Below are 26434 nucleotides of genomic sequence, written 5' to 3' on the forward strand. Positions count from 1 at the left end.
CTTTGGAGCTTCACAGAATTCTTACTGTTTGACCTGTGTGGCAGCTCTCTGCAAAGTTCCATTCTCAGGACTTTCTTTGATCTGACTTAGAGCTTGCTCTGTAGGAAAGTCCTATCCTATGGCCTTTGTCGAAAACATTCAGTGGCAATTGTTTAACATTAATATACCTGAGGTGGTGTGATACCAGTCAGGGCTAATAAGAGGCTGATCAAAAACTCAAAAGGAAAAATTGGGCAATGAGATTTTAACAGGGGGCTTTGAAAAGTTCCAACATATTCCTGGGAATCTAAAAGGCCACAGGCATGCACAGGACTATGCATATGTCCAGGAAAGACCTAGTAGTCCCTGACCCCTCACCTCTGGCTGACCTTCATGTTCTGTATAAGCAGGGAGTAAAATTTCAGGCAGAAAAAAGAGAAAAAAATGATTAATTGGAATTTATCAAAAGTAAAAACTCTTGTGCTTTAAAGGATACCAACAAGAAAGTGAAAAGAACAGCAAATTGGGAGAAATATTTATAAATCATGTATCTTATAAAGACACATATCCAGAATATATAGTGAATGGTTACAACTCAACCATAAACGGACAAAGGATTGAATGGACATTTCTCTAAAGAAGATATACAGAAGCCAGTGAGGAGATGAAAGATGCTTGACACTGTTGGTCATTAGAGAAACTAAAAACCACTTCACACCCACTAGAGTGGCTGTAATGTAAAAAATGGACAACAATAATTATTGGGGAGGGTGTGCAAAAGTCTAAATCATTGTGCATCGCTAGTGGGAGTGGAACATGATGTGGTCTCTTTGCAAAACAGTTTGGCAGTTCAAAAAAGTTAAATACAGAGTTACCATCTGACCCCTCCTCTCAGGTATATACTTAAGAGAATTGAAAACATTAAAAACTTTTACACATGTGTTCAAATCAGCCTTATTCATGATAGCCAAAAGTGGAAACAACTTAAATGTCTATCTTTTGAGGAATGGATTAAAAAAAAAAGCAGTATACCTATACAATTCTGCCACAAAAAAGAATGACATACTGATACTGGCTACATCTTAGATGGACCATGAAAACATTATGCTAAGTGAAAGAAATAAAACTCAAAAGGCCACATATTCTTTGACTTCACTTACATGAAATTTCCAAAGTAGGAAACTCCAGAGACGGCGAGTAGATTAGTTTCTAGGGGCTAGAGAGAAAGGGAAATGGGGAGTGACTGATAATGGATACAAAGGTTCCTGTTGGGGTGGTAAAAATATTCTGGAACTAGAAAGTGGTGCTAATCGCATAACCCAGTGAATATACTAAAAAAACTACTGAATTGTACACTGAAAAGGATGAGTTTTTATAGTACGTGAACTATATCTCCATAAAGCTGTTATTAAAAAACAAAACGGAAAAAAAAAAGAGAGGGGGAGGGGCAGGGGCACCTGAGTGGCTCAGTCCGTTGATTGTCTGACTCTTGGTTTTGGCTCAGGTCATGATCTCACTTGTCTATGAGTTTGAGCCCCACATCGGGCTCTGCATTGACAGTTCGTAATCTGCTTGGGATTCAGTCTCTCCCTCTCTCTGCTCCTCCCTGGCTCTCTCTCACTCTCTCTCTCTCTCAGGGTAAATAAATAAACATTAAAAAACTACAAAACAACAGGGGCTCCTGGGTGGCTCAGTCAGTTAAGCGTCCAACTTTGGCCTAGGTCATGAGTTCGAGCCCCAAATCGGGCTTCGTGCTGACAGCTCAGAGCCTGGAGCCTGCTTCAGATTCTGTGTGTCCCCCTCTCTCTGCCCTTCCCCTGCTTACACTCTGTCTCTGTCTTTCAAAAATAAATAAACGTTGAAAAAAAAATTTTTTTTAACTCAAAACAACAAAATGGGCACCTGGCTGGCTCAGTTGATAAAGCATGTGACTCTTAGGGGGTGCCTGGATGGCTCAGTTGGTTGAGCGTCTGACTTTGGCTCAGGTCATGATCTCACAGTTCGTGAGTTCAAGCTTCAAGTTGGGCTCTGTACTGACAGCTCAGAGCCTAGAGTCTGCTTTGGATTCTGTGTCTCCCTCTCTCTGTTCCTCCCCTGCTCACACTCTGTTTCTCTCTTTCTCAAAAATAAACATTTAAAAATTTTTTTAAAAAGCATGTGACTCTTGATCTCGGAGTTGTTAGTTTGAGCCCCACAATGGGGGGTGCCTGGGTGGCTCAGTTGGTTAGGCGTCCGACTTCGGCTCAGGTCATGATCTCGCGGTCCGTCGTGGGTTCGAGCCCCGCGTCGGGCTCTGTGCTGACAGCTCAGAGCCTGCAACCTGTTTCGGATTCTGTGTCTCCCTCTTTCTCTGACCCTTCCCTGTTCATGCTCTCTCTCTCTCTGTCTCAAAAATAAATAAATGTTAAAAAAAAATTTTTTTTGAGCCCCACAATGGGTATAGAGATTACTTAAAAATTAAGAAAAAAACATTTTTTTTTAAAGCAAACATCACCACCAAAACCCCTATAGCATGCCATTTAAATGGATCACTTAGTATTGAAAAATGAAAATCACTCCGAAGACTTCTTGCTTAGCAGGCTATTCTATAGTGTTTGCAGTTGTTATTTTTTAATGAATTGTTAGAAACCTGGAATTTCATTTGTAGAGCTGTTATGCGAGCCAGAGTTGCATGACTATTTTTCAGTTGTACAAAGGTTAGTCAGAGCTAGATATAAGAAAACATTCCTTAGAATTAGCCAAATTGAGATTTCAGTATTTTTGTAGAAAGTTTTACTTCAGTCACAATTGTGAGTTGTAATACTTTTGAGCATTCTTTGGATGATAAAATCCTCCCCTCTTTTTTAATGCTTCATCTTCAGCTATTTGTATTGGTGAACTGTAAGATACTGCTTTTCTTTGTATCCTGTGGATTTAAGTTCTTCAATTCAAAGCTTGTTATAAAATTGTACTCATTTTTACAACTGAATTTTAAAATTCAGTTGTAAAATCTGTAAAATTCAGTTATAAATAAACATTTTTAAATTTTGTTAATGTTTATTTATTTTGAGAGAGAGAGAGAGAGAGAGAGACAGAGTGTGAGTGGGGGAGGGGCAGAGAGAGAGGGAGACACAGAATCTGAAGCAGGCTCCAGGCTCTGAGCTGTCAGCACAGAGCTTGACGCAGGGCTCGAACCCACCAACTGTGAGATCATGACCTGAGCCAAAGTCGGATGCTTAACCAACTGAGCCACCCAGGCGTCCCCAGTTGTAAAACTTAGCTGTAAAATCTTATTGAATGATTTTTATGGTTTAATCAAGTTGAGTACATTTTGATGTTAGCAAGATCCTATTTCCTATCTTTTATAAAGTTTTTTTCCTTGTCTCAGGGTAATCGGTTGTAACCTGCTGTTTTCTTAGCTTGCAGAACACCGAGAAGCACGGCACACCTACAGTCTGGAGTCTCTTTGCCACTGCCCTTTTTATGAAGAAGCCATGCATTTAGTTGAAGAAGGGAAAATTTACTCGAGAGTGCTTAGGTACCATTTCAATTTTGCTTTTGTTTATGAAAACATTAAGTTGCCGTTGCTATGTTTGTGTAATATTTATGAAAGATGTTTATAAGAATGGGAGGAAATGTTTTTTAGGCTCAAAAAAAATTTTTGCATGGCTTGTCAGTATTGAAAAGACATATGTTTTATATTAAAGTCTGGAGGTTAAGCCTTGAGTCCAAATTTGTAGTGGGCTTGATCTTGAATGCAGCTTAACAGTTGTCTTTCCTGTTTATTACATAGAACTGAAATGTTGGAGTGCCTAGGAGACAGTGATTTTCTTGCCAAACTTCACTGTATTCGACAGGCTTTTCAGGTATTTTTTTTTTTTTTAAACATTAACTGACTTCACCTAGCCAGTCATCCTCACCCTCATGCTATAGAGTCCAGCTGTATATAAACAGAACAGCTCTTTGCTCTTCGTTATCCTTATTTTTAATGGCAAATATAAAATCTCCTAAATTTGTTTTTCCTGGCTGCTATTTCCTTTCATTTGTCTTCATTTATCTTTGTCCTCTGCCATGGTTCCCCAGGTCCACCACACTTTGTCAAACAGGGTATTTTGATACTGGAGATGTGTACAAATGGCTACGTAAAATAGAAATCCTTTCTTATTATCAATTAGTGTGTTTTCTAGATTGTTTTTTATTTGAATCAGTTGTAAAATCATTGATTTCCTAAAATGAAATAAAATCATTTAAGAAAAAAAAGTATCTTTATTTTTCTATGTTTTGGGGGCTATATAACATTTATTTTGGATTTTCTAATATCGAACAGAATTTAAATTCATATTTATTTCCCTTTAATCTTTTTTGATTATAGGCTTCAAGAGCTTTTTATTTTAGTAAATTACAATGTTCTCTGTGGTCTACCTGCAGAGATAGTGCCACATCCAATGCATTGACTATATCAGGGTTGTTTATGCATAGATGTGCTATAGCATCAAATGTCCATTCAGATTAATTATTGGTTCTTTTTTTCTTTGGGATTGAATGTTTTTTCAGGTAATACTTTCGGAAACAGCCAACAGGATATTCCTTGCTGAGAGTGGAAGGAAAATTTTGTCAGCATTAATTGTGAAAGCACGAAAGGTAAACTTGTTTTGTTGGCAAGTTTTTTTTATTGTTCTTGTTTCATTTGAACTGAAGATTACAGTACATTGAATTTTTAATCGAAGAAAAAGTTTTTGCAGATTGTTGCAAAGGTTCACATACTAAAAATAAAGTAATAAAGATAAATTACCAAAGAGCATGATTTCTTCTTGGGTTGATTTAGTTTCTGTGTATGAAGTGTACACTATTTTGATCAAGTTGTTGCTCATAAATTATTCCCAGTTTGCTGAAAGTCTATGAATGTCATGTTGAGAGTCATCATTAGATATACTACAACTACCACTATTATTATTTCTAATACTTCGTCTCTTCCCTCAAATCCTGGTTGGTAAAGTTCTAGGAAATAGAATAGGTCTCAGAAATCTGGGAATACAAATTGAGTTGCCTCTTACTTCTACTCATGGGGCTAAATGAGGCAGAGCAATCGCAAGAACTTCATGAAGACTGTAAGGAACCACTTCCCTTTATGCAAGCTGTGTCCACATGTTGAGAAAAAATCAAATAAAACAGGCCTTTCTTGAGCCACTTGGAACACTTGGTTTTCTGACCCAATTCTTTTTTTTTCTTAATACTTTATTGTCAAGTTAGCTAACATGCAACATATACAGTGTGCTCTTGGCATCGGGAGTACATTCCCATGTTTCATCACTTACATACAACACCCAGTGCTCATCCCAACAAGTATCCTCCTCAGTGCCCATCACCCGTTTTCTCTGCCCCTCCTGCGTCCCCGCCTCCCCACCCCTTTCCACTCTCAGTTTGTTTTCTGTATTTAAAAGTCTCTTATGGTAACTTTTTCTTTCTTTTCCTTCCCCCATGGTCTTCTGTTGAGTTTCTCAGCTTCCACATATGAGTGAAAACATATGATATCTGTCTTTCTCTGACTGACATATTTCACTTAGCATAATACCCTCCAGTTCCATCCACGTAGTTGCAAATGGCAAGATTTCATTCTTTTCTATTGCCAAGTAGTATTCCATTGTATCTATATACCACATCTTCTTTATCCATTCATCAGTTGATGGACATTTGGGTTCTTTCCATAATATGGCTATTGTTGATAGTGCTGCTATAAACATTGGGGTACATGTACCCCTATGAATCAGCACTCCTGTATCCTTTGGATAAATTACTAGTAGTGCTATTGCTGGGTCATAGGTTAATTCTATTTTTAATTTTTTGAGGAACCTCCACACTGTTTTCCAGAGCAGCTGCACCAGTTTGCATTCCCACCAATAATACAAGAGTAACCCACTTCTTTTGAACCTCAATTACTTCATTTGTATAATAGAATTATATTTATGGTACACCATTCAGAGGGTTCTTATGATGATTAATTAAAAGATAAGTGGAGGGTCACCTGGGTGGCTCAGTCAGTTGAGTGTCCACCTTCAGCTCAGGTCATGATCTCACAATTCATGAGTTTGAGCTCCACATTGGGCTCTGTGCTGACAGCTCAGAGCCTGGAGCCTGCTTCGGATTCTGTGTCTCCGTCTCTCTCTGCCCCTCCCCTGCTCATGCTCTCTCTCTCTCTCAAAAATAAAAAAAAATTAAAAATAAATAAATAAAAAGATAAGTGCAAAATAAATATAAGGTGATATTAACTACTTGCAATTCCCAATGTAAATCTTATGTTGCTTACTTGGCGTTCCCATGACAGATTAAACCCAGTGATTTCAACTAGACTTTCCCCAAGAGGAGTAGAACCGGATCAAAAGCATCACATAGTATCTGCTGTAACCAAGTTTTCATTTCAAGAACTGACCTAAGTTGGCATACATATTTGATGAGTAAGCAGTTTGCTTATGACATGTTACTAATGTTCTTAGTCTTGGCTCCTGCCAAATGTTGGAACAAAAATATATTAAACCAAGTGAATATGTCATACCTTGAAAATATATTTTAATTCAGTTACTTAATAGAATAAAGATCTAACAAACATACTTGAAGAGTAACTCATTTACTTTGTAGGCTTGAGCCTTGTTATAAAATTAAGTTTAGGATTAAAATGTGTTTTCTTCTGCAGAATCCAAAGAAGTTTGAAGATGTTTTTGATGAAATGATCTATTTTTTAGAGCAGACTGATCACTGGGATAGTACTGAAATGGAACTTGCTGCTAGAGGAGTAAGTTTCAATTTTTTTATAATATTCATTCCCCTTAGTTATATTCATATGATATTTACATTATCTGAGGCCACTGTTTCCTTGTCCTTGTTAAATGACAGTAAAACCAATTATGTGATAGCAGTTATGACAGTCATAAACAATAGCAACCACAGTCTTTATACTTTGGGGCAAGCAATAGTTGAAAATGATTGTTTTTTTAAGCTCATCATTCATTTGTTCCTTCCTTCTTCCTTCCTTCTTTCCTTCCTTTTTCTCTCCTTCCTTCCTTCCTTCCTTCCTTTCTTCCTTCCTTCCTTCATCAATGAGAAGGCCCTAACAGAATGGTTATGGTGGCCTGTGCAAGGATGATTTTGAATGGGACAACAGACTGCTTAGAGAGGCCAGAGGATTGGCTACTTAGGATCAAACAAATAATTAAATATATTGAGAATAATGGGAGCCAGGTTTCTTACTGTCACAAAAGGAAAGTATAAAAAGCTCGGGTTGGAGTTGGAGCTGTCCATGTGGATTTTAGTTTACCAGATAGACAGCCAGCCAGCCAGACAGACGGATGGGGATATAAATACAAAGGTTTGCATATATATAAGCATACATATAGTTTCTAGTTCTGTTTACTGAGAGGATTTGGGAGCAGCAACACCTCAAAAGAAATTACTCCTAGCACATGGAGCTTGGCTTCTAAGTACTCTTCACTGAAAGGAAGGAGAACTCCTTAGAAAAATGTCTGATATCAGCACTGGGATAGGTCAAGTACATGATGAGCCTGGAACATTTTGTTGTGACAGAAGTTTAAAGAATGAGTTCGCAAGGGGCTGAAAGGCTTTCTAGGCGGAGAAACCCGTCAGTACACAGACAGAGAGACATAATCTTTCTTTTTGTGGTGTTCCCTCACTCGGTGAAGGAATTGGTATCCATGCAGTTGTGTGGGCCAGAACCTGGGACTCCTCCCTCACACCTCCCTGGTCCTTGTGTGCTCTGTCATATTTATGTGTAAGTTTGGTCAGTTTTAACCCCTAAATATTTTTGCTTTCTTCAACTTCTCTCTAATCCTGCCAGCGCCATTGTAGCCTGAGCAACTACTCTTTTCCCTGGACTACTTAAGAGTCTTTGCATTCCTGGATCCGCTTACTACCCTTCCCACCCCCCCCATCACCTTTTCTCCTCTCCTCTCCATGTTGCTGCCGGTCTTTTAAAAATGCAGATCTGAGCATCCATCTCCTCTCCACCACTGCCTCTCCAAAAGACTAAATAAAATTCGGATCATTCACATGGACCTAGCACTTCCTTCTTGTCTCCAGCCACTTGCCCCTGTGCTCTTTGCTATAGAGATTGCAGCACACTTGCGGTGATTTTTTTTGACTCCACACCACTGTGTTCCTTTTTACCTTAAATGCTTTGACGGTATTTCCTGTACCTGGGATGCCTTGCTCCCTAAAGAAAGCCCTCTCTGACATCTAGTCTAGATTAGCATTTCCATCCTAAGCGCTCATAGTACCTTGTACTTTTTCCTTTACTGGGTTTATCACACTTTATAATTGTGTATTTGTGGAATTATTAGTTGCTGTCTGTTTTCTCCACTAAATTCTAAGCATGTAATTCGGTTGCTGTAGAAGTCTGAGCACCTGGTACAGGTGTGTGGTACAACACCACATGCATGAGCAAATGAAGGAGCAAGAGGCTCACGATGTGCTGGGGAAGATGGGCAGACATCCCAGTAACTAAATAACAAAGTGAGCTGAGCATTGTGAATGCCATAATAAAAGCATGAACAAAGGACTCCTAGCATACAGTGAAGGAGAGGTTAATTTCACCTGATGGGATCTAGGAAGGAACAGCTGTTTTATGTGAATTATAATTTCTGGTGGTGAGTTGTTTTCATATTTGTGTCTCCTCTTCCTCTTTTTTGTCAGAGATATAATCTGATTCAACTAAAACCACCCTGCTGTTACAAAGCATGAAGCCCTGGCTCAGACTTTTTTTCAGTTCTATGTAACAATAATTCGTGTTTTAACTCATAATTTAATGCAGGTGAAAAATCTAAATTTTTATGATGTTGTTCTGGATTTTATATTAATGGATTCCTTTGAAGATTTAGAAAACCCACCCACATCCATACAGAATGTAGTAAATAATCGCTGGCTAAACTCCTCCTTCAAAGAAACTGTAAGTGGTGGTTTTCCTTTTTCTCAACCATTTCAATTTGATGAAAAATGGTCAGAACCGGGAAGATTAATAGGATTTATTTATATATCTACCTATAGAATGACTAGTGTGGAAACTGAGCTCATTCTTTGATATTGGGATCAGACGTGTATGATACACTGTATCTTCAGATGAAATTGCCCTTTGGCTCTTCTGTCAGTCCCTCTCTTGACCTGGAGGACCCAGTATTTCTTCAGATCTCGAAATAAACTCAGGCTTCAGACTCGTTCAGGCCTAACCAAAAATTGTAACTGAACTGTCTCTATGACCAAACTGAGATATAGCGGTTGTAAACAGACAGTATGTATTTCTTAGAGGAAGATCTGGAGATTCATGTTCTCAAATAATATCAAAAATTAGGGGAGAAAGGGGTGCCTGGCTGGCTCAGCCGGTAGAGCATGTGACTCTTGATATTGGGGTTGTGAGTTCAATCCCCACATTGGGTGTAGAAATAACTTAAAAATGAAAAATTTGTAAAAATTTTTTAAAAATTAGGGGAGGAAAAGAAATAGGCATATGCAAAAATAAAACAAGTTTAAACTGTATTCTGTACTTTAAATGTTTTCAGTTTCTCTTGTTTTTTTGTATTCAAATCTCTATCTGACATTGTTTCTTTGTTGTGTTTTAAGTGTGTACCTGGAAGCAGGTGGAATAGATATTCAATGCAATGATGCAATTTGAATGCCTTTTAAGAAATGTCCCAGGGGCCTGTTTTACAATTATTTTGGAAATTCCTGCCACTATATTTTAAAGCATTTTTAATAAATCCACTTTTCCCTTAAAATGTGCTTTAACTATAAAAGGTACATGTTCTCCCATTTCTGTAACTGATTTGGTAAGGTGACCTTGATCAAAGTTGGGCCATGCCAGATTTCTTTAAGATCCACTTGGGTGTTTTAGTCCCTATCATTAAGGTTGTTTTCTTAGTTCTTTATTAGAATAAAACTTTTAGCTCCACCCACAGCTATTTCCAGCAGTACTATTCTTTTTTTTTTTTAATTTTTTTAAAATGTTTATTTCTTTTTGAGAGAGAGAGAGACAGAATGCTAGTGGGTTGGGGCAGAGAGAGAGGAAGGTGCTGAATCTGAAGCAGGCTCCAGGCTCCGAGCTGTCAGCACAGAGCCTGATGCAGGGCTCGAACTTACAAGCTATGAGACCATGACCTGAGCCAAAGTCGGACGCTCAACCGACTGAGCCACCCAGGCGCCCCTCCAGCAGTACTATTCTTGAAGAAAAAAAAATTACTTTGTCTTCATTATTACACATAAAACAATTGTTGTATATGTGTATCTGTGTACACATATTTTCATTTTCACTCTTTTCCCATCGGAACAGAATTGAAGAACTCTGAGAGTCGAACTATGGTTACCAAGTTTCTGGTACCAGGGTTTAACCTTTTTCCTTCAGTGTCTTTGCATTTGATTTTAAAATTTATAAAAACAAAATATCTTTTCATTATTATTTAGAAACAGTAGAAGGAACCTGGACTAGTTGTTATCAGTGGTTAATGCTTTGGGCATTTTAGACTTATAACCTATTAATTTCTAATAAAAATCACTCCTAATGCAAAGTTTATATAGTTATAAATTTAAGTCTTGCTTTTTCTCATCTGCATTTATCTAGGCTGTGGCTTCAAGTTGTTGGTCAGTGCTGAAACAGAAAAGGCAACAGATGAAGGTAAATTTCATTGTGCCTTAGACCTCTTTGTTGAGTGATTTGAGGCTCCTGTCAGTCCTCAAGTGGGGCAGCAGCTCATAAGGACGGCCCCTCAAGCTGGGTGAATGGCTTGCTGGTACTGGGTCGGCCACTCCTGTTTTGAAGTCCTTCTCCCTCTTGAGGCAGCCATGGGATTTCCACTATGTGGGAAAGTGTTTAGGGTTAGAAATGGCTCAGATAGAATTTTTAAAGTAGTTCTGGGGACCACGTATTTGAATAATTTTTGTTTAAAATGATTCCAGAGACCCTGTGTTTTGAACAAGCTTTCCAAATGATGATTATAAACTCAGATGTTTGCGAAACACTGGTTTGGGGCTAGGGAGCTGACTTGTAGACTTGGGCTTAATTCTCTCACCAGATATTATGACCTCGGGCAGTTCCTGACTATCTGCTGAGCTCCAGTTCTCCCTTTTGCAGGATGGAGTTGGTGCCTAGCCCATAGGGTTGCTGTAAAGGTGAAATGAGATAATATCAACCAGCTTCATTTAAACATAAAATAAAGAGCAAATACAAAAACGAATTTAATAAATGCTGGTTACCATAATAATCATGACAACAATAACATATCTAACTTTATTTCTTCTTAGCATAAATCTTGTGCCTTAGTCTAGTCTCCTGCCCATATCCACAGATACCTATATATCTCACCTCCTGTGGAACTGTTTTCTGTTACTGGAATGCCATGCTCTATCCTCTGTGTTTAATACATCTTGCCTATTGTTGAGTTCAGCTCACATTATTACTTGTATTTCACCCCATGCTAATGTCCTACCTGTCTGAACTCCTCGTATAGTCTATGGGATTTAGGATTTTAATATATGCAGAACCTCTCAGACTGAATGATAACTTGAGTGCTTCCCTCATAACTTTTTGGCCTTCACTGATTAGCTCTGTGTGATTTAGGACAGGTTACTTAACTCCTCCAAAGTATCACTTTCTACATGATTAAAATGATGTTAACACAACCTCCTTTTTCAGAAACTTTCTATTAGATTAAACAGAACCTAGCACATTATCTGGAATATAATGGGTACTCGTTAAATGGTAATTGCTGTTACAATATCTACATTCTTTAAATTGATGTTCAGAAGACATTTTGGAGCCTATAAAATAGAAAATAACCCCTCCAGGAACAGAATCTTGAAGCACAGTTATCCCCAGTTGATGCTATGTGACAAATTCCCCAGGATTTCAGAAGGTTGTTAATAAACTTGGAGAGGTTCCTAAATTACAACTGTGTATGTTACTATCGCACAAGAAGAGGTCATTACACAATTAAGTGCCTCCGTATATCTGGTTCCTCAACCAAAAGTTAGGATTCTAATAAGCATATTTATGTGCTTACTCATTTAAAAATCATTTTGGTCTTTTTCAGATAATCTAATTAAGTGGTTGAGTAGAACTGTTTAATAACTGAAACCCTGGTCATCTCATTCATCCTAAAAATTTCACTGCTGAGGAACACCGTGGCATTCTTGTTATTGCTTGGTTATAACACTCATATGATTGCTTTTTTATGAAGTATTTTTATGAGGTGAAAATGCCTTCAAGAAATAATGTTCCTCAGCACATTTGAAACCATTGGCTAGGATATGTAAATTACATAAAACATTTTGTGACTCTAAAAGTTACTTGTAAGCTTATTCACTTCCTTAGTAGACTTGGTCTGCCCTCAAAAAGAGCTGGTCATGTAATGGGTAGGAATTTAAGTTTCTCTACTAGAGATAGCTAATTCAAGAAGGTGAAAATAATTTGATTCTCATTTACTTCCCAACAGATCCCAGACGGATTTTTTGCCCATTTTTATGCCATTTGCGAGCAAATCAGCCCTGTCCTAGCCTGGGGCTTTTTGGGTCCTAGAAATTCTCTCTATGATTTATGTTGCTTCTTTAAGGTATGTTCAGCCATTGAATCATTTTTTTCTAAATCAAAAAGCAGGTAAGTTTTGTTCTGTTTTGCTTTTGCTTTTGTAGAAAAAAAGAATGTTAAAAAAAGGTAAAGTTATAAAAGTCACCTAAATTCAGTGTTTAAATGCCAGTGGAACATTATTATATAGATTTGGTGCTTTATCCTGGAGTAGATTTTGTAAGTCCATTCACCTTATCAATTCATTTCCGTCTATAATGGAGACGTGTGTGTATGGTGTTACCATGTTACAGTCAAGTTGCTGCAGACAGTTGTTCTTCATCATTTTGAAATTGATAAAGCAAATATCGGTCTTTATTGCACATGTAGGCAATTTAGAGGTAAGTTCTGTTCCAGGTTAACATGAATGATAGAACCCTAGTTGTGAGAAATAACACGAAAGTTTAAGGTTGTATCCCAATGCCAGCAGTTTGCCAGAACACAAGTTACAGTGTACTGCAGAATTCTATGCCTGGCACAGTGCCAAGAAAAGTCCTTTTTTTTTTTTTTTTTTAACGTTTATTTATTTATTTTGAGAGAGGATGAGAGAGAGAGAGAGAGAATGCAAGCAGGAGAGAGGCAGAGAGAGAATCCCAAGCAGGCTCTGCACTGTCAGCACAGAGCCCAGCATGGGGCTCGATCCCATGAACCATGAGGTCATGACCTGAGCCGAAATCAAGAGTCACACACTCAACTGACTGAGCCACTCAGGCACCCCAAGTCTCAACCATTTAATACTCTTGAATCTAAGCTGAGTTTCAAGGAGCAAATAAAAGTAAACATAATCAAGTGAATTTGAAAGTTTTTGATGTTTGTAAGTTTGGGTGTTTCACTAGACTGATGATTTAAAGTTAAATTATTGGGACACCTGAGTGGCTCAGTCGGTTAAGCATCTGACTTTGGCTCAGGTCATGATCTCACGGTTCATGAGTTTGAGCCCTGTGTCGGGCTCTGTGCTGACAGCGCAGAGCCTGGAGCCTGCTTCGGATTCTGAGTCTCCCTCTCTCTCTGCCCCTCCCTAGCTTACACTCTGTCTCTCTCTCTCTCAAAAATAAATAATAATAAAATGGTAAAAAAAACAAAACAAAACAAAACAAAACTGGGGCACCTGGGTGGCTCAGTCGGTTAAGCGTCCGACTTCAGCTCAGGTCATGATCTCGTGGTCCGTGAGTTCAAGCCCCGCATCGGGCTCTGTGCTGACCGCTCAGAGCCTGGAGCCTGTTTCGGATTCTGGGTCTCCCTCTCTCTCTGCCCCTCCCTAGCTTACACTCTGTCTCTCTCTCTCTCAAAAATAAATAATAAAACGGTAAAAAAAAAAAAAAAAAAAACTGTTACAGAAAAATAAAAAAAATTAAATTATTATGTTTTTGTGCTGTTAATGTAGCATTTATGTAAATGTTTAGGAAATACTTATTTTACTGTCATTCAAAACTGATCAATTTTTGACTAGTTTTCTTGAACTCCCAAATGTATGTGTTTCTTGGAAAAATTTGGACTGGAAATTAAGTTTGTCATTAATGAACAGTCTGACTGTGGGCAAATCATGCTCTGTCCTCCTTTTCTTCATCTCTAAGATTGCTAGAGATGATTGCTAATGATTTGTCCAGATATAAAGTCAAACAAATCTATGAAACATGCCTTCTTAGTACTTCTTAACATTTGGTTTTTGTAGGATAGAAAGTAAGTATTTCTATTTTTTAGTTCTTTGGAATTACTTTTTTTCTCCCATCATGGCATAACAGGCTGAGACTTCATACTTAGTAGTATACAACTTACCTAAATTGAGTTTCGGAAAAAAAAGGATGAGATTTTACTATTTTCTTTTTTTTTAATTTTTTTTTTCAACGTTTATTTATTTTTGGGACAGAGAGAGACAGAGCATGAACGGGGGAGGGGCAGAGAGAGAGGGAGACACAGAATCGGAAACAGGCTCCAGGCTCTGAGCCATCAGCCCAGAGCCTGACGCGGGGCTCGAACTCACGGACCGCGAGATCGTGACCTGGCTGAAGTCGGACGCTTAACCGACTGCGCCACCCAGGCACCCCATAGATTTTACTATTTTCAACAGCATGGATGGACCTAGGGGGTATCATGCTAAGTGAAATATGTCAGCCAGAGAAAGACAGATGCCATATGGTTTCACTTATGTGTGGAAACCAAAAACAAAGCAAATGAACAAACAAAAAACCAAATAGAATCATAAATACAGAGTGGTACCTGGCTGGCTCAGTTGGTAGAGCATACAACTCTTGATCTTGGGATTGTGAGTTCCAGCCCTTCGTTGGGTGTAGATTACTTAAAAAAGAAAATCTTAAGTAAATAAATACAGGGAACAAACTGGGGGTTGCCAGAGGGGAAGGAATTGGGAGGCTGGGCGAAATAGGTGAAGGGGATTAAGAGGTAGAAACTTCCAGTTATAAAATAAATAAGTCACGGAGATGAAAAGTACAACATAGGGAATATAGTCAATAATATTGTAATAACATTGTATGGTGACAGGTGGTGACTACACTTACCTTGGTGAGCACTGAGTAATGTACAGACTTGTTGAATCATTGTGTTGTACACCTGAAATTAATATAACACTGTATGTCAACTATGCATCAATTTAAAACAAAATGGGTTTCAGCGTAAGTATTAACTTACTGAAATGAAATATCTTTCGTGATCTTTCTATTTGAAATCTGAAATTTTTATTTTTCATCTATCTTAAGTTTTTTAGGTACAGAAAAATACATACTTGAAACTTAAAAGTGGGGCTCCTGGGTGGCTCAGTTGGCTAAGCGTCAACTCTTGGTTTCAGTTTAGGTCATGATCTCACGGTTTGTGAGTTCAAGCCCTGCATCAGGCTTCATGCTCTCAGTGTGGAGCCTCTTGGGATTCTCTGTCTCCCCCCACTCCTATCTCTCAAAAATAAATAATTTAATTAATTGGAAAAAGTAAGAGTTACAATTATGGGAAATAGTTTACTCTTCTATCTTAAAGTTCGTACCAGTGTTCAGAGGTAACAATGAAAACATTGGTTAATGGGAAAGAATTAACAATAGCCTCTTACATTTATATAGTACTTTCAGGGTTTACAGGCATTTCCCATACATTATTTCTTTTTCATCATCATGTCGGCTCTGAGTGGTACAGAGAACAAGTAGTATTATCCCCTATTTTACAGAAAAAGAATGAGACCCAGGAAAGGTTTAAGCATTTGTACAAGGTCCCTTTTCCAGTGGATGTGGAACTAGCACTGGAGTCAGGTCTTCTGACTACTAATTCAACGCTTGTTACAATATTAGTAGCTATTTAGATTAATACACTTTTGGTCTGTTAAGTACCAACCTGTTTTGTGTTCATTTTCCAGAATCAAGTTCTTTTCTTTCTCAAAGACATTTTTGACTTCGAGAAGGTGCGCTATTCCAGTATAGAGACTTTGGCCGAAGACCTCATGCAGTTACTTATTCGCCGCACTGAACTCTTACTGGCCTATCTTGGGGCTGACGCACTGAGGCATACAAGTAGTTGTATAAGTAGTCATGGTCATGTTATGTCCAGTGGCCTGTTGGAAGCCAAAGTACAATAAGTACCATAAAAACCATACAACTTGAGTGTGCTATGAAATATTTAAGGTAACTATTGATTTTGTAACACACGTTATAAGGAATTGGGGGATATGGACTCAGGGAGAGAAAAGAAAATCTAGGAAAGAACGAGTGATCCTACTATATTTACACAGAAGTTCTGTCATTGAATCCCTGTGTACTGTACCCAAAATGATGTTTTCTAGTCTTTAGGTAATAATTTAAGTGTGGTGAAATGTTGTATATTTTACAGAAAAACTGCTTGAATTGAAACCAGTACTTGGGAGTTAATTGATATGTCGTCTTGAAGCTGTCTGCAATGTCCAGTATCATTTTCAAAAGCTCTGTTTTTATGCTTTGCACCTTGAAAATATACACTTTAGCCAAGACCTTTGTGGCCCACATATGTAAGAATATATTACTCCTTGTGTCAACAAGTTTAACTTTGCCTGAAAATGTATTTTTCATTGTAAAGTTATTCATTGTTTAATCAAGTTTGGGCAGTAGTGGTGTTTAATATGTACTGCTTACATTATTGCTTGTGCATTCGCTTATGTTTGAATCAAAGAAATTGTCATGGCTATCTTATAAAACACTTAAATGAATTGACACTGAGAAGTTTACATTAGATTTACTGCAGTTTCCAAAATATATTATTGTTGGGCCTATAAGTTAGAATAGAGACTGAAGAAATTTCTTTTATCTTTTTATAGATTAGAGCATTTCCTTTGAATGAATATTGATTAAAAAGATAACATTTATTAACTGTGAGAGGTAATTAAGATTTTTTGTGTCTGTAGTTTTGAGACTATCTCCCAGTGAATATCTGAAGGTATTAATCTGGATACAGTAAAATAATTTCTCCTTTCTCCTTCTACATAACGTAGCACACTGGGGGTTTGTCATATTATGCCCCTATTTTTAAAATATTCATACTTTGAATCTTAGTGAGGTCTTAAAGGTTTTTTTCCCCCTGAGTTGAACAAAATATTTTTTAATGGCATGGAAGTATATTTCATGTCCTTTATGATAAATAGATGAACAAATGGCTTGTTCATATGAGGGGTTCTTCAGGGTATATTAGATACATTCAGAGCTGTATTAATTTTGTGTCTAAATCATATACCACTTATTTAAAGTGGCTCACTCAGCAAATCAATGGATTGGGATTCATTGATTATGCTCCTGAGATGGGCTTTATTTATTTTAGGAGTGAGTTACCCAGAAAGATCTAAAGTATATTTTTTAAAAATGAATTTTTAGATTAAAGTGCCTAGTTTCTGATTAATGAGTAGAAAATGAAAAGTGAGGAGGAAAGCATAATCTTTTAAGGTTTTAAATTTACATATGTGCCATATTTATGTACTATTGGTTACGAAATATGAGTTTCAGAATCTTTATGCTGTTTTCATGTTACTGTGTTCCATAATATGTGGGTTAGAGCGTTAAACAGTATGAAATATTGCTCTGATATTCAGCTCCTGACCTTTCTTACATATATTCGTAATTTAACAACTGGCTATTCATAACTTTTATTATTGATGGAGGAATATCATTAGAAGTATCAAAACTAAAAATTCCATTATGTGTTGTTTTAGTTTTTAATTCATCTCTTGTTTTTTAGTTTCTTGTTGAGGCACCCCTGGCCTCGAATGATTCACACGTATACACACACACACACACACACACACACACACACACACACGCACACTCCCATCATTGTGTAGACAGGACAATTATTGCTTATATTAATCTTCCTGTTTGCGGGGGGAGAGGGAGGCTAAATGTTCTAAGCTGTGATTTTACAAACAAAGCTAGAAGTAAACTTAATTACTTTTTTAGTTGAGGAAGATATTATTTTAAATCTATTTTGAAGAATTGCACTCTTTAATAATGCTGCTATTACATAAGATGACTCTGGGGAATTTATTTCATCAGATAAGATGAATAGCTTTCCAGAAGGTGTTTTATCTTCTCTTTTACTTTTCACCTTAAAAAAAAAAAAAGCCACCCATATTCAAGAGGTTGGTTTCTCAAAATCAGTGAGTTTGATTAGTTTCTTGTCAGTTGTGTAGCTACTATTTTAGCAAAATGCTTCTTTGTGGCCTTTGATGAAAGAGACAAGAGTGACCAAGTAGAACTTCAGGGTAGTAAGTATAGGAAAAACCTCTCTATTGTAAGGGAAGAAACTTGAACTTTTTAAAAGAAACATCTCTCAAAAACAGTTTCTGACCACAGAAGAGTGCTTAACACATATGTACCAGTTTCAGTTTGCCTTGATATTGGGGCAAACAGCTAAAACAATGTTGTAATAATAAAAAAGGATTAAACTAGTCTAGAGCCTCTTAGGAAGGAACCCTGTTTGACACTTAACATTGCCATCATGAGTCCTACTAACATCCACTCCCCTGTGTATGTGATAAGAGGGCCTTGAAATCATCCTGAGAAAATGGCTTTTTCTTCCTGTTTTCTGGAAGAAAAAAGATCAGTCAGTGTTCAGGTGATTTATATTTGCTAACTTTTTTTCTATTTTGGTTTCTCTATGTTTTTGTTCAACCAAGTCTAGTTACTTCTTCTCGAAGGCTTATAATACATTTATTAAATATCAAACTGACATTACTTTTTTATTTAAAAGAAGCCAAGTTTTTCATCCTGTTACAGTCAGCTTCAAAAAACTTTCTCTCAGAAAAAAGTACTGTTTATTTGCATCCCTTTATTTTGATTCTATTGTTAAATTATCTGACTTTATAAAAAAATATTTACAAACTTTCTCTTGCCTTAAGATGTAACATGTTCACACCTGAAACTAATGCAACATTGTGTGTCAACTATGTTTCAATTAAAAAAAAAGAGGTCACGTTTTCTACTTAAATGATTACCTAAAGAGTGATTATTTGCATCACAAAAGAATTAGTTTATTATCCTTTTAAACATTAAAATAGGAATGCCAAAGTAACATTTAATATACTTCTCTGTGACCTTTCATAATCAGAAATTTTTAATTATGTTCATGACATAATTTGCTTTTATTTTAATATGAACACATATAGGAAATTATTTGGAGTATATCTTTCAAAGTAATTATAAGAATGAGGCTGAATTGAAATCTTTTGTTTTTTGCTTGGATTAATCATATTTAGAAATTTCTCTGGGACTCAAGAATTTATATAATCTATGATTAATGGAAATAGGGGCATTCTTTCTTTGTTCCTAATGATTCTTTTGTGTTATTGTTTTGCTTAGTTTGAGAACAACCATGTATTATCTTTACTTGGCTGATATTAGTAAATGTGTCTATTTCCTAAATGTAAGGACTGTACTTCCTAATTTATGTAAAAGTGAAACACTACTGTAGCAGAAAAAAGTTGTACCGGCTCTTTAGCCAAAATGAGCTCTGTAACATGGATGTATTTCTACTACTGCCAAATAAAAAAACTGACGGTACATCTTACTGAGGTATCGACTATTTTATACAATGCTTATATACTTTTGCAAGATCATACTTGTCTCATCAGACCCTGACATATAGGAACTTTCAGTCTCGGCAAGATCACATTCACAGGCACAGGGAACACAGACACTGCAGAACTGTTGGAATCAAGTGCCAAAGTAGATGTTTTCTTTATGGACTGAGTGGGAGAAAAGACAGTTTTCTGATGAGTGAAGCCAAAGTACTTGAGTTGGGATTTGTTGTTGTTGTTGTTGTTGTTGTTGTTGTTGTTGTTGTTGTTTGAGAGAGCATGCGTGCAATTGGGGGGAGGGGCAGAGAGAGAGAATCTTAAGCAGGCTCAACGCCCAGCAAGAGTTCAATATGGGATCATGACTCAAGCAGAAATCAGGAGTTGGATGCTTAACTTACTGAGCCACCCAGGTGCCCCACAAGTACTTGTGTTTCAGTTAACAAAGTGTTTTGATTGGCAATCCTGTCAAACAATATAAATTTATCTGAATGATGTTTGTGCATCTGTCTCTATTCAGACATCCCATTTCCCACCACTTCCTCATCAGGTTCAGATACAGTCAGTCAAGGAGGGGGTTGTTGCCTGGACACCGCTGGAAGCACCAGGCGGCAAAGAACGGTTTATCTGGATATAAACAGCACCTGCCATACAAGTGCGAGGTCACTCTCTTCCCAGCGCGGAAATGGGGCTGGGATCTGGGGCAGCATCTCTGTCTCCGCTTCTGTTTTCTTTGTCATCCGGCACCCTCCTTGCCATCCTCAATCCCGCTGCCTGAATTTACGTTTTGTATTTTAAACATCACTGAATTTGGGGGCGTCTGGCTGGCTCAGTTTGAAGGGCACGCAATTCTTGATCTCAGGGCCGTGAGTTCAAGCCCCACCCTGGGTGTAGAGATTACGTAAGTAAACAAAAATAAAAAATTTAAACATTTCTGAAATTTTAGGTTTGTTTAGAATACGTCTGTGCAAGCATGTCAGTGTCTTGTTACGTTATTTGTAGGGCTTTGCTGGAAATCTTTATTAACTCATTTGGTTTACCCACTGTCTTCCCTACTGTTCTTATGCTACTTTTGACTTTTATTACAAAGTGTTTCTTTTTATACTCTGTATTCTGTAGTACTTTATCCTGCCACGTCTTCTCCTTTAATCTCTCCCTCTCCTCATGCTGCTATCTTTGATCAGGCTGCACAGCTTTCTTGTCTGCTGAGGTGGTGTTGCTTTTTACCCCTGCCTCTGAACAGTGAAAACCTTTAAGTAACCTTCATCATTTGGGCAGGGAAGGACTGAATTCCAATATAGAAGAAAAAAGCAAACCTTCTTTGACACCTTATTCTTTGCTTAAAAGCCATAGCAAAGTAACTGGTACATCAAATATCACCTCAACGTTTTGCTTTTAACTGTCTCTTATGTGTGTCACAAAAGCCTTTTCACAAAGTACATTTATATATAGGCGATTACAGAACTTTTATGATTTGCTATGTTTGAAGTAATACCATAATACTTGACTATAGAGGAGCACTTTGACATTTGCAAGCACTTGAAATATATGACTTCCAGAACTTTGTTGATTTTTTAAAAATTTATTTATTTAACAGCACTGTGAGAAAATAGGCCCACAGACTTTAAAAAGGACTGGATCCTTAATGTGGTTAGGAGATGGCTAATTTAAAAAAGTAGGGAAGTGCCTGGGTGACTCAGTTAAGCATCCAACTCTTGATTTTGGCTTAGGTCATGATCCCAAGGTCATGGGATCAAGCCCTGCATTGAGCTCCACACTGAGTGTGGAGCCTGCTTAAAAGTCTTTCTCTCTCTCTCTCTCTCTCTCTCCCTCTGTCTCTCTCTCTCTCTCTCTGTCTCTCTCTGTCTCCCTTTTTTAAAAAAAAAGTAGGTTAGAGGCACCTGGGTAGCTCGGTCGGTTAAGTGTCTGACTTCGGCTCAGGTCATGATCTCGCAGTTTGTGGGTTCGAGACCCGCATTGGGCTCTGTGCTGATAGCTCAGAGCCTGGAGCCTGCTTCTGATTCTGTGTCTCCCTCTCTCCCTGCCCCTCCCCAACTTGTGCTCTGTCTTCTTCAAAAATCCAAAAAAAAAAAAAAAAAAAAAAAAAAAAGGTTAGGGGAGCCTGGGTGGCTCAGTTGGTGAAGCATCCAACTTTGGTTTCAGCTCAGGTCATGATCTCACAGTTTGTGAGTTCGAGCCCCACATGGGCCTCTGAGCTGACAGTGCAGAGCCTGTTTGGGAGTCTCTCTGTCTGCCCCTCCCCCACTCTCTGTCTCTCAAAATAAACTTAAAAAAAAAGTTTGAAGCAGGTGTGTTTGTTATCTACTGCTGTGTAACAAATTATCTCAGAATTTAGCAACTTGAAACAAACATTATCTCAGTTTCTGAGGGTTAGGAATCCAGGAATGGCTGTTTCTGGTGGTTCTGGCTTATCGTGTCTCCTGAGATTGCAGCCATTTGAAGGTTTGAGCCGGACTGGAAGATTTGCCGTCAAGATTTGCTTATTTACATGGCTGTCGTTAAGCGGTATTAGGTTCTTGCCATGTGGGCCTCTTGGCTGCGTAAGTGTCTTTAAATTTTTTTTTTTTAACGTTTATTTATTTTTGAGACAGAGACAGAGCATGAACGGGGGAGGGGAAGAGAGAGAGGGAGACAGAATCACAGAATCGGAAGCAGGCTCCAGGCTCTGAGCCATCAGCCCAGAGCCCGACGCGGGGCTCGAACTCACAAATCGCGAGATTGTGACCTGAGCTGAAGTCGGACGCTTAACCGACTGAGCCACCCGGGTGCCCCTACATAAGTGTCTTTAAAACTATTGCTGGCATCTTCCAGAGTGAGCAGTTCAAGCGGTATCAAGACAAAAGACACAGTATCTTTGATAATCTAGACTTGGAAGTGGCACATCATCACTTGTGCTGTGTTCTATTGATCACCTGGGCCAACTGTGACAACCGTGACACAATACGGAAGGGCATTACACAAGGGTGTGAACATTAAAAGGCAGGATCATTTGGGGTCATCTTAGTGGCTGGATACCATCACAGGGAATCATAATACATTATATATAGTTAAGGTAGATACTTTAAATGAATAAATATATATTCTTTGGGCAATAATTTGATGTAGGGTCAAGGCCTTCACTACGAGTATGGATCTGTTTGGTATTCTGAAGTATCTTTGTTGTATAAACTATCTATCTAAATCATCATCTGGGATTTCCAGTTTCCCTTACTTTTGAAGGAGAAAAAATTTACATGGGAAGCAATGAATGCCAAATCCCCCTAGTTTTCTAATTTTGTAGCCACTTTTATACTTTGTCTTACCCCCACCTAGCTTGATGGTAATTTTTATAATCTATTTGCCTTTATCAAGTCTTCAAAGCTTTCATCCTAGCTTTTGTAAAAACATTACTTACTTTCACATTTATTGCTTTTTGTAACGTTTATGTCATTTCAATAACGTGCAACTGATATAATCAAGTTTGAGAATAAACCCAAGTGATTCATGATAGGTATATGAGGTATGTTTATTAAAAAATGGCAAGTCCTAGATTTCAGATAGTCTTTTTTTTCTTTTTATTTATGTACTTATTTATTTTGCAAGAGAGAGAGAGAGAGAGACTGTGTGTGTGAGTGGGGAAGGGACAGAGAGAGAGAGAGAGAGAGAGAGAGAATCCCAAGCAGGCTCTGGGCCATTGGTGCAGAGCCCAGTGAGGGGCTCGTCTCATGAACTGTGAGATCATGACCTGAGCCAGAATCCAGAGTTGGACACGTAACTGACTGAGCCACCCAGGCACCCCTCAAATAGTCTTAAGTTTAGCATGTCCAAAACTGAGCTCCTGACCACAGTGGCTTAAACCTCCTCTTGCCAGCACTTGACAACTGACAACTCCATTCTTCCAGTTCCTCAGGCCAAAAACTGGCCTCACACCAGTTTTTGAGGTCCTCACACCTCATGTTGTATCTTGTGCCAAAATCTACTGGTTCTACATTTTTTAAAATGTACCAAGAAAAAAAAAAGTGCCAAGTACTTCTGTCTTCACAGGTGTCACCATGGTCCCAACTCCTGTTACCTGTCATCTGGTTATTTTGGACACCTTGTAATTGGTCTCCCTGTCTCATCTAGTGTATTTGTAGCATATCAGCCAGAGTGAACATGTTAAAAATATGTCAGATCATGTCACTACTTTGTTCACAATCCACCATGGCCAGCCATCTTAAAGGCCAAAGTCCTTACAATGTTAGACAAAAGGCTCTGCTATGTCCTGTCCTCGTCTACTTCCTCTTTTCACCCTATGCCACTCAGCTTCATCCACACAAGCCTCCTTGCTCTTTCTAGAACATGTCAGGATCTTTCTTCTCTGGACCCCTTTTGTACAATGTTTGGGGCACCTGGATGGCTCAGTTGGTTGAACGACAAACTCTTGATTTTGGCTCAGGTCATGATCTCACGATTTGTGAGACCGAGCCCCGCAACGGGCTCTGTGCTGACAGAGCAGAGTTTTTTGGAGATTCTCTCTCTCTCCCCTGCCCCCCCTTTCTCTGAAAATAAACAAATAAAATTAAAATTAAGAGGTGTAAGCTATTCATTCCTCAATTAGAGAAACATTCTAAATCGGTAATTGAAACAGCTATTTAAACTTAATCTAGACAGGTGGCCTAGATGGTCCAGCTCACCCCCTTGCTCCCTTCAGTACCATTACCTCAACCTTCTTTAGTTCATCAAACTTTCCATGGTCATTCTGGCTGCAGGACCCTTGCACAAGCTGATCTCTCTGCATGACATCCTCTTTCCCCACTCCCCACTTACCTAACTTCAACATATGCTCCTGCTGTCCACTTAAATGCTGCTTTCTCAGAGAAGCCTTCCCTTCACTCCCAACCTGTGTCAGTGTTCCCTATTATGAACTCTCATTCCACCCCTTTCCTCCTGAAACTTTCCAACTTATAAGTATGCATTTATTTTTATGATTTAAAGAAGTGAGTACAAGCTCTCTTAACTGATAATCCACTTGCTGGGTTCACCTCATTAAACAAAGTGCTTCATTCTTCCTACAAAACTCTAATAGGGGGATGCCAGGGTGGCTCAGTTGGTTAAGCATCCAACTCTTGGTTTCAGCTTAGGTCATGATCTCCTGGTTTGTGGGTTTGAGCCCTGAGTTGGGCTTTGTGCTAGCAGCACACAGCCTGCTTGGAATTCTCTGTCTCTCTCCTTCTTTGCCCCTCTCTCACTCGCTCTGTCTCGGTCTCTTTAAAAAAAAAAAAAAAAAAAGAGGGGCGCCTGGGTGGTGCAGTCGGTTAAGCTTCCTACTTCAGCCAGGTCACAATCTCGCGGTCCGTGAGTTCGAGCCCCGCGTCAGGCTCTGGGCTGATGGCTCGGAGCCTGGAGCCTGTTTCCGATTCTGTGTCTCCCTCTCTCTCTGCCCCTCCCCCGTTCATGCTCTGTCTCTCTCTGTCCCAAAAATAAATAAAAAACGTTGAAAAAAAAATAAAAAAAAAAGAAAAGAAAACCCTCTAGTAGGTATCCAAGGCATGGGAGGCCTTCTTCTCCCTTCACCAATTCATTATTCATTCTTTCATTCAACAAATATGCAGTTCTAGATACTGAGGATATAGCAGTTGACAAAATAAATAAACAGCCCTGCCATCATGATCAGACATTCTAGTGGAAGAGGGCAGACAATAAACATTGTACTTAGTGATATGCAATATGGATAAAACCACAGCAGGAAAGGAGGGAATGCTGTGAATGGGGTGAGTGGATATTGTATTTTTATTTCATTTTTGTTGCTGTTGTTTTAGAGAGAGCACGCACACGTGCGTGTGAGCAGGAGAGGGAAAGGCAGAGGGAGAGAGAATCTTAAGCAGGCTCTGTGCTGCATCAGCTTATGCCTTTTATTTTATTTTTTAACATTTATTGATTTTTGGGAGAGTGTGCACGCATGCAAGCAGGAGAGGGGCAGAGATGGATGGGGGGGTGGTGGGCGACTCAGGATCCAAAGCAGGCTCGAAGCTGACAGCAGAGAGCCAGATGTGAGGCTCGAACTCATGATCTAAGCCAAAGTCCACTGCATAACGGACTGAGCCACCCAGGCGCGCCCCCACCCCACCCCCAGCTTACACCTCTTAAAAGAATTTCCATCATGGTGCACCTGGGTGGCTCAGTCAGTTAAGTCACTTTCGGTTTTGGCTCAGGCATGATCTCACAGTTCAGGAGTTTGAGCCTCACCTCGGGTTCTGCACTGACAGTGTGGAGCCTGATTGGGATTCTCTCTCTCTCTCTCTCTGCCCCTTCCTTCCCCCACCCACACACTGTAGCATGAACACTCTCTTTCTCAAAATAAATACATAAACTTAAAAAATAAATCTCCATCCTGAGTGTATGGTGGTGATGGGGTGGAGAAGAAAAGCTACAGCTGGGAGTAGAAAGCCTTTTCAATATCCCTGAAAATATAACCTGAGCACCACTGTCTGTCCAGAGCTGGAAGTTGGAAGTGTTTGTCCCTGCTGTATCTCTGTGGATGCTACCTCAATAAAGTTTTTATATTTTTCTTTTTTTCGTTCTCTCTCTTTCTTCTTTATTATTTATTTTGTGCATGCAGTGAAAAACTGAAGATCTCCCAAACCAGAAACCCCCCTTCGTGGGTTGTCTGATGGGTTTAACTGACAGGCTGGTTGAAAAGGCGTGTGGGTGCTAACATTCTCAGGTGCCTTTAGTTTAAAAAGACCAGAGATGATTTGCCTTTAACTAGGGAAAGGTGGTCGATTATACAAGTATTATTCGCTTTTAGTTGTGTGTGTGTGTTTTAAACCTCTTCTTCTCCCTCCCCCTTC

At 38.7% G+C, this 26434-nt stretch overlaps 1 protein-coding gene and 1 long non-coding RNA gene across 4 annotated transcripts in view; one reads left to right on the forward strand and one right to left on the reverse strand.

The window, feature by feature from the left end:
* MIGA1 (mitoguardin 1) overlaps positions 1-19065 on the forward strand; it is a 102641-nt gene extending 83576 nt beyond the window's left edge. For both annotated transcript variants that reach the window (XM_015066258.3, XM_027058823.2), the window contains exons 9-16: positions 3378-3496; positions 3752-3824; positions 4513-4599; positions 6647-6745; positions 8777-8911; positions 10574-10627; positions 12444-12560; positions 15927-19065. In XM_015066258.3, coding sequence (XP_014921744.1) covers positions 3378-3496; positions 3752-3824; positions 4513-4599; positions 6647-6745; positions 8777-8911; positions 10574-10627; positions 12444-12560; positions 15927-16145 — 903 coding nt within the window. In that variant the 3' untranslated portion in view covers positions 16146-19065. The remainder of the gene's footprint in view (positions 1-3377; positions 3497-3751; positions 3825-4512; positions 4600-6646; positions 6746-8776; positions 8912-10573; positions 10628-12443; positions 12561-15926) is intronic.
* On the reverse strand, positions 8906-16039 carry LOC128313900 (uncharacterized). 2 transcript variants are annotated; one of them, XR_008294989.1, is made up of 4 exons: positions 15905-16039; positions 15088-15139; positions 14789-14866; positions 8906-10806 (listed from the first exon to the last, which is right to left on the reverse strand). It is a non-coding gene; the product is annotated as an uncharacterized LOC128313900 (long non-coding RNA). The 2 variants fall into 2 exon arrangements; XR_008294990.1 differs by lacking the exon at positions 14789-14866.
* Positions 19066-26434: the final 7369 nt, after the last annotated feature.

Source organism: Acinonyx jubatus, chromosome C1 (genome assembly GCF_027475565.1).
Source record: "Acinonyx jubatus isolate Ajub_Pintada_27869175 chromosome C1, VMU_Ajub_asm_v1.0, whole genome shotgun sequence".
NCBI classification, from domain to species: domain Eukaryota; kingdom Metazoa; phylum Chordata; class Mammalia; order Carnivora; family Felidae; genus Acinonyx; species Acinonyx jubatus.